At 31.5% G+C, this 9,340-nt stretch overlaps 1 protein-coding gene across 1 annotated transcript; it reads right to left on the bottom strand.

Annotated features, from left to right (window-relative positions):
* Positions 1 to 5,921: 5,921 nt before the first annotated feature.
* On the bottom strand, positions 5,922 to 7,149 carry Smp_075330 (hypothetical protein; the record flags this gene model as incomplete). Its single annotated transcript, XM_018790972.1, has 1 exon — positions 5,922 to 7,149. One exon carries the CDS (start codon positions 7,147 to 7,149, stop codon positions 5,998 to 6,000), a length of 1,152 nt encoding a protein of 383 aa, XP_018645823.1. The 3' UTR covers positions 5,922 to 5,997.
* Positions 7,150 to 9,340: the final 2,191 nt, after the last annotated feature.

The following is a 9,340-nucleotide window of genomic DNA, read 5'->3' as shown; positions in this document are numbered from 1 at the left end:
TATATTTGTAGAATCTCAGCGAATGAATTTGAAGTAAATCCGAAGTTTCGCCAGGCATTCTGGTTCTTGAAAAAGCTTGGACCAGATTGCTAGGCGAAAAGTTGGATTTACTTCAAATTCATTTGCTGAGATTTTACAAATATATTATTCCTATTTAATGTCTTACATAAACTCGGCGCTCAAATACTGTGAAACTCTTTGGTCTAATTAAGACGAAAGTTCTTGTTTACCACAATATATGTCAATCGCACGTTAGTTAAAGATTTTATTTCAGTGTAAACATTATATTATAACTGATAGAACAGAGGTATCACCTATTTTTTCGATACAAAGTAAGAATTTATCACTATAACTTAGGTTTAACGAATTACTTTTGATAGTTCTGAAAAAAAGTGATAAATTTAATGAGTGAATTCACTTTAACAAAATGAAGAAATAAAAAATTTTAATAAGTTGTTTATTAGAACTTGTCTTAAAAAAACACTAGATATAATGATATAATGAGTCCCAGAGTGAACATCAACTCTGAGATGCAGGCACATCCAGCTGACGAGTCCCAAATACGACGAAACGCGCGTCCTGGATTCCTCTGCTAATCACTATCCATCTTTGCTTACAATGCTTGTGACTTCAGGTAATGTCGAGGCAGTCTGCACATATGCCAAAACTGATCAATTGCAGTCCTAAACATCAATGGGAAGTTTCAAACAAACAATACCAAGTGAATTCTTATTAGATATAAGAATTTTTAAAACTCTGCAAATTCTAAGCTGATAAATTTTATTTTAAATAACTCATTCATCATCGGATAAACTGTTGTGGATACTGATTTTAGCAAAAAATATACAAAACTATCGGAATAATTAATTATTATTCTTATAGATTGAATGATTTGAATAGAAATTAAAATGAAATTTTTTCAGAGCAGTACTAAATGTACATGGTAAGTAGTAACAAAGCAGTGGGTTAAAGTTGTTTTAAAAAATGGTAGGTCAGTTGAAGACTCATGACATTTGAATCTATGGAAAAATATGCATAATGAAATTCTTCAAGTTGAATTCTTTATTCAATAGAGCTGCTGATTGTTTCACCAAATACGCATATCAATCTGGAAAGTATCAAACATAAACTACTGTTCTTGGGAAAATCCCACGTTCTGGTGAGGCAGCTTATATTGAGGTAAACTTTCCGAACATATATGGAGGAATTGCCTTACTTAGGTATATGAAGGGTTGATACAGGTCAGACAACAACTCAATCATTGAATACAAGGGCGATGTTAGTCGTGACTGGTCATGAAATCGAAAAGAGTCCAAATAAATCATTTATCCATGGATAAGGCTAAGGTAGTTGACCAACTAATACATGATTTCAGTGTTTAGAATAGACGCGTCCGTTATCTTATTCGACTAATTTTATAGGTTATTATTACTTGTTCATCTATTCTTCATCTTTTATATAGTCGTTAAATAGACAGATATACTTCCCATTTCATTTATAAATTTTTATGCATCGTCGTTCTGAGCACTATTACTTAACTTGTATTTGATAGTTGAAGTCGTTTGATATTTATTCATTTTTTTCTTTGAACACATAAATATTGGTACAAAGAGGCACCGAATACATATGCGTCACGTAAGTCACTTCATTTGTGTGAGGACTTTGATACTGTCCGGTTGCCCGAACTGAAACAGGTGGTTATCTTAAAGAGCCACACCCGGAACCTTTGAACTAAAGGTCTGATCCACAAGGCAGTGGAGCAACATAAGGAGATGCAGTCTCATAGTAGCCAGAGAGCAACAATTGGTTCAAACGCTATCAGTGCCTTCAGGATACTAGAGCCCGTGTGAAACATTGGTTTGGAATCAGGGTTTTCCAACTCCCCTGGGTAGACTCTCCGTTTCTACCGACCCGGGTAAAGCACCCAACATCTGATTTCTGTCCTCTCTAGTTCGTAGACAACACCCACGCCACGAGAAGGTAGTGAGTAGGACCTCCTTGATAGTTTTTTCACAACTCTGTCAAATGGAAGAAGGAGAATTACTCTCTATTTTATTGTAGAACACTTTGTATAAAGTCTTTTTTTAATTATGATCGTACAGCCCAAGTAAACGATAACTTCGAAAACAATATTTTTATTCATTCAGTCGCCTTCGTTTTTATAGCTTACGTGGTGAGATTATCTTAGTTAGATTAGCTCTGAAAAGCAGAAAGCATTGGAAAGCCATTTTTTCCTAATAATTTACTGTCTCACAATGCCAATCCATGACCTCTTTGGAGATTTCAACAATTCTGTATAATGAGAAACACTGTATTCTTACTAATGGCTAACTTTAAAGTGTAATTCCCGGAGTTCTGTTGAGAAGTTCGACTATGGAGTGAGTGAGACTTATCACTCACATATATCGTTGACGATCACAAATATCACTAATCTGTTGAATTTATATTACATGCTATTCCAACGGTCTGATAGGAAGGTATATACTCTGAGACCTAACTGTTCTCTGTTAGATCATCACTTTAGTTATGAATGCACTTAGCTGAGGAGTCCAATACTAGTAAAACAAACTGTCTTATTCCTCTTGGTCTCAGGTCGCTGTCGGATTAAGGTCAGTAAATTATATCAAACATTACTAGAATGGGTTTCATTTATTAAGTTCATTATTTTATTTCAAGCATATTCTATTGTTGTTTGCCTCGAACAATTTATGATGTGAGAATTTTTCAGTCTTCTTATTTACTTCCAAACGGTAGCACAGTTGTTATAAGAAAGTAATGCTTTTTTTCTATCTTTTAACTTTTCACCGTACACATATTGTGCATTATCAACCTTATATCAACCCGTTTATAAAAGACTATATACTTATAAATTGGAATATGCCTACTAAAAATATTTAATTAAATCAAATTCATCACCATATATTGTTGTTGTTGAGTCGGCTTTCGAGAACTACTGTGGAGCCTCCAGAGGCCCTAAAGAAGCCGAAGAGTTTCCATTAGATCTGAACATGATGGAGCTTTCTAGAATATCAACGTGGCATCCTACTATTGGACAGTAGCATAACATGTCTCTTAGCGAATCATAATGTTGATTTAACAAACTCTAATATCTATAAATACCCATGATTTTTTGTACATTTCAATTCTTACCAAATAAACACTTCTTCCGCTTTTCTTCTGCCTTCTGATTTGTGACGGATCAGCGTTCGAGTGTTGTAGTCATGAACTATACTCTGCTTTATTCAAGTAGCTAACTTAACAGTTGTATCTAAAGTGGTTAAATTTTCCTCAAAATACATCAAAATTCACTTAACATCCTGGATTCCACTGCTTGTCACTATCCATCTTTGCTTATCAATGAACTATATTTGTCAACTATTTCTAAACAAGATTAACGTAAATTTTGAAAATTACTGAGAGAATCAAATCACAAAGAAGAATCCTGTTAACACTGGATAATAATTGTTTACTTTATACTTACACTTTTTACCCGTCGTGGAAGAGCATAGCTCGCCCACTGGATAACAATGTTTATTCAAAAAAAACTTTCCTATTGGTCGGTAACTAGTTAACAGAGTTATTTTATAGAATTTGTTTTTTCAAAAAGTCTAGTAACCATGTATAAAACAATAAGAATTAATAAATATTTATTTATCTCAGCGGTAAAAGTTGACTCTCGTTTAAAATATAGAATATCAATATGTTTGAAATTATTTTACTGTGATCAAACTATGTAATCCATGTTATTGGTACAATACTGAAAGTAATGTTTATTATCTGTATAGTTCATTAATACTTATAGTTCGCTTTTGTTACTACAGTATACTATAAAACACATGATCTAAGTCGGACAAAATACAATAATCTATAAGAATGTAATTCCATGTTGTTCATTACATAATTGACAAAAAGTTATCTTGAAACAATCCATATTATGACATTTTTACATTAATGTAAACAACATTATGGATACATAGTTCAGTTTTCTTACAATAATCTTTCGAAATATAAAAAGTGTAACGAAATCATCAGAAACATATTCTGATACAATCAAAGTCGATAATACTAGGTCAACTATATGTTATGATAATATTTTTATTCACTTTGTGTTTTTTTTTATCAAAATAGGAGAATGATAAAATCTAGAAGGGTATATAGTATGAACAAGAATCAATCAACCTATACAATCTAATATCAGTGATATAACTCGTTGGATATCCATTACTATTCAACGTAATAAGACCTAGAGATTCATACATTTTTATAGGACGTTAAGTAAAAATTACTTTTTCTCATCAATATTACTAAATCATTATAAACCTATTGTTATTCAAATAAGTAACCGATAAGTTGTTGATTAAAATCCCGCATGCGGGATAGTGGATGCGCACTGCTGATCAGTCCCATGCTAGTACGAAACGGCTGTCTAGGGCTTCCAGGCTTTCCATAGTGATCTGGTTTTAATTGACTCATGAATTCGACCATTAAGTTATTATAATCTCCTTAAAACCGCTTGCTGATTATAACCATACATTGCTTATGTTGAGGAATTATCTTTCACGATAAGATTATTGCCTGATATTATTTATAAGTCGTAATATCTTTAATTTATTATTTGTATCTTAATTTGTGATATAATAGATTTGTAATTTAATAAAGTCACGTAAAAATCCAAACTGTTTACCTAGTTTATTCAGGAACTCATATTTACCTTTGATTGTAGAATTTAGAACTGTGAGATTATATATGAATTAGCTACCATAACTTTTTGACAACAAGTGGGTCAGGACATTAATAAAATTACTCTGTTATTAGGACATATTAGCTAATGTTTAAACATTATTTCCCCTGGAAAGTTTTAGTTATAAAGTTTACAAGCAGTAAACTACATACAACGATATATTTTCAGTGATGAATTACATTAAATGATTTCTTCTTCACACTTATTTTATTACGGGATATTTCTACCGAAAATCGGTTTCACACCCCTCATAAGTAAAAATAAATAAAATTTAGTGTTTCGACATTTCTGACGTGCAGATTGAGCTATCAAAATATAATAGGGGAGTATGGAATCACTTAAACTCTGATTTACTCATCATTGTCAAAAACATTGACCGAATCTGACCACCGCTTTCAGAACGCAAGAAAAATTACATCTAGAGTTTATGGAATATAAAGGTTTGATATGTTTCAAGTTTATATAAATCAATCAGTGATTATAGTAGTGACTTATGAATCGCATCATCATACTGGATGAAACTACATACCGAAATGTATTCCTGAATAAAAATAGGGAGCTTAAGTTGAAGTATAAACCGAAAATAATTCATTGCATATCTATGGTTTTCAAATTAAGTCTAGCATAGTATTTAGAGCTTAGAAAAAACTAAACTTGCTAAAGTTATTACATTGTCGCGCGTAGAAAACGATTTCAATCCCAATGCTATCGATTGTCAAAGTAACTACCCTTTAAAATTGAATGTGGAGCTTTTCGAATACGTTTCTTGTTATTTAACTTAACATTAAAAAAATAGCAGGCCAATTTTAAAAATGATTGTTTCCCTGACGTCGGTTGGTAATGTTCACATCGATGTTTTATGAAGTGTTTTATATCCGAATAGGGACTTAACTCATCATCAACTGAATACAGTTTCTGTAATTATTCTTTTCAAAATATGACATATTTATAAAGCTGAAAAATTAGCATCCAATGTCCCACCTCAAAACACCATTTTTAATCGGACAATGTTGCTTAAAGCTAAAATCTCTGCCGAAAAACTTAAAAGTAATGTAGTTGACGTAGGCCCAGAAAGTTAGATTATGACTTACTAAGTTCACAACACTCAATAATATTTCATAAGATTTGAACGTATAGCTTGAAACTTCTAAATAAATTAGCGATAAAATCTAAATACTGTCCAAATTTAAAAGCTATATTTCAAAACATAACACGATTAATTAAGGAATCGTTTAATGTTTCATCAAATTATAGTGTTAGGTTGCTGTCTGTTTCTCAATACAGTCGTTGTTAACATCAACAAATCTTTCAGAGTATAAATAAACGGGTCCAAGATGTGTGATAGTTGCACCAGATTTTGCATCTGGACAAATAAAGGTAACCCCAGCTGGCCACTCAGATGGTGGATACAAATCTGTCTTTTCATAATTTTCCTCAAGCGAATCACCATCATAACCTGTTCTGTAAAATAGCTTTGCTGTTTCATCATCTGCATGAAATATTGGTGTAAGTATAGGTTCTACAAAATCGTCCGCTTTGTAAATCTCTGAAGCATAATAATCATCATCATCATCTTCATAGGTTACGTCGTTAAAACCACCGTTTACTCCATTGTAATGGTGCACTGAATCACTGTCTTCTGAGTCACTTGTCTCAATTTTACGATTCATACTGTTAACAGATCCCTTCTCATTTCTCAGACTTGATGAAATAATGCTAGTTACTGAACCTTGTTGAGAATAGTGTGTTATAACTCTACGAACATCATTTTCATTTTCTTTTAAGTCATTTTGATATCTATGATCTTCTAGTTGACTTTGAAATTCATTATCACTTTCACCTGATAATGTCCAAACAATTGAACCAAGTGATCCACGATTAGATTTCTTACTTTCATATAATGATGACATTGATAATGTACCAATTCGATTAAGATGAATTAATTTTCGTTCATTATTTTCACATGCTTGAACAAGTAAATTACATAGCTCCTTGAATTCATCTCTATCTTTAAATCTTGTACATTCATAAGCCCGGGTTTTTTTATCTTTACTAATAATACCCAAGACAAGTATATATTTTTTTCCTTCTGACATGTAAATTGTTTCAATTTGATCATATCGTAAAAATATACGTGTATAAATATTGGATGAATTTTTATAAGCTTTAATTCTTAATCCATTCTCTGTAAGATAAATCATACGTTCTTGTGGTTGTACTGTTTTCTTGATATTGACTAATTTCTTCATCATTTCTGTATCAAATTCTTCATTACGTTTTAATGTTTGTTGTAAAAATAATTTTCCACGACATTTAAAATAAATTGGTTCATGTAAATCATAATCTTTTCCAATTAATGATGGTACAGAACTACTTAATGTAGTCTTTTTAATTGATTTACGTGACATAATGTAATAATGGTTAAAGTTTACTATGATAACTGTACTGTCTCTGATAAGTACAGACTGAAATGTAAGTAAGATGAATATATATTTCAAATGTGAGTATTTATATATCAATGTAATGACTGAGTATATTATTGTTGCTAATACAAGAAAGAATCAAAGTAATTAGTGGGTTTATTTGACTAAATATCACTAACGTAACCAATGGTTATACTTCAAGAATTTCAATAGAATAGATATATATAACATATATGTCATAGAATTTATGAAAACAAGAAAGGTAGTAATTCAATTAGAAGATTGTAGTTCATATGTATATTGTTTATAATTAGGTAGAAATTCTTTCACTTTTCAGTAAATTAAAGTAAAGGTGTTTAAGTTAAAGTTACCGACATTGAAATAAGTTCTATCACTTTTTTTTTCTAATTTATTTTTGATAAACTTTACCGTCTGTCAGTTCATCCAAAAGTCATTTCTATGCATATTTCCACATATATATGTACATATTTGGAATGATGTATATCATTGCATATATAAATAGACTTAACGTTAATTACATACACCAGAGTACGTGACTCATATAAATAGTAAATTTAATGAAACTAAAAAAGTTTGCATATCTCAATAATTCTGGACCAATTAATATGCACTACATAATTTGGTCATTGTGTTCAGATTTGACCTGTGATTGTATCGATTAATTTATTCAGTACATTATAGTTCCATAATTTCACCATTGTACATATTTAATGTTCACAAATCAATAGGTAACACAAAATAAGGAGCTGCACTGTAATAGACAATGTGGGTAATCAATAATTCATCTTCTGTATGTTTGAATTGAGCAAACGTTTAACTATAACAATATAAATTACTTGGACTGGTTGTTCATTGTTGTGATGCACAAATTTGAATAAACATTTTTTTTGGATATGTAACACATTTAGAAAATGTACATTTTAAAATAAACAGAATTTGTTTTCTTTTTAAAATGAGATTGATCTCATTATAATGAATAATGAACTGAAACTCAAGGTGAAATTAAAAGGTCTTACATAATTGATATACAAACTACTTATCAATGGGAATGTGTATTCAAAGGTGATATTCTGTTTGTAGAACTCTTGAGAAACCAAACACTTAAACGATTAATGGATTCTTGAACACTTAGCTCACTTCAAAATATCATTTTACTATAAGGTCTCCACCGTCCAAAGAAAGAGTAGAGGTTTTGTAACTTTTTTTGAATACAAAGATTAGGGACATTGATCAGCCTCAACTTTATGTAAATGCTTCATTCGAACTAACGATAAGATAATGGAGAGGAATAAGATGGTTTAAATGTTGTGAATGCCTTAAATTTATGTGCCAATCAACTATTAACAACCTGCTGTGAAAAATTTAAGCTGAGTATAGCCTTTCTAAGAATATGAAGGAGATGCTCACCAACGTACTCATAAAGTGAACTACATCAGGAAGTCTGGTCTTCATGTTAGAAGACTATGTTAATAAAGTTATCCCATTCTTGGCCAAGACCAAATAGACGACACTAACTGTTCTTCCCACCCCTAGCTCATTTCACTTTTCACACTCTCTATATTATCTATATTAATACTTGTGTACAAACTAATTGCTCGAATGTTTAGTTATTTTAGTATCACGCAACTGTTTCGATTATTATTTTGCTATCGTTTTTAACAATGATCTGTTGTCTAGCTCGATCTTGCCACTCATCCAGAAGAATTATAAACAGAGATGGATGGTGGTTGGCAGTGATGTCCAGGACGCGCGTTTCGTCTTATTTGGTACTCGTCAACTGGATTTGCCTCCATCCATCTCTAGTTACAACGCTTTTAACTTAAGGCAATATCTTTGCAATCTACACAAGATGGATATAAGCCAAAAAACTGAACAACTGCAGCCCTAAACATCAATTGGAATACGCGATAGCGTAACAAAAGGAACAGTTCTGAGTTCGATGGATGAAAGTACATCCAGTCACCGAGTCCAAAAATAGAACGAAACGCGCGTTCTGGATTCTATTGAATGGCATCATCTATCTTTTGTTTTACACAATTCATATTTGTTCTTTTAAATGCTACAAAATACTGAAACTATGAGTAAACACTTTGGTTTTACGTTACTCGAGAGGAAATAAACTCATTTGTTTGAGAATATGTAAGTAATTTCAGAG

The sequence above is a fragment of the Schistosoma mansoni genome, assembly GCF_000237925.1.
Source record: "Schistosoma mansoni, WGS project CABG00000000 data, chromosome W unplaced supercontig 0185, strain Puerto Rico, whole genome shotgun sequence".
Lineage (NCBI taxonomy): Eukaryota > Metazoa > Platyhelminthes > Trematoda > Strigeidida > Schistosomatidae > Schistosoma > Schistosoma mansoni.
Note: the sequence above shows the minus strand (reverse complement) of the source record. Positions and strands in the feature narration are given on the sequence as shown.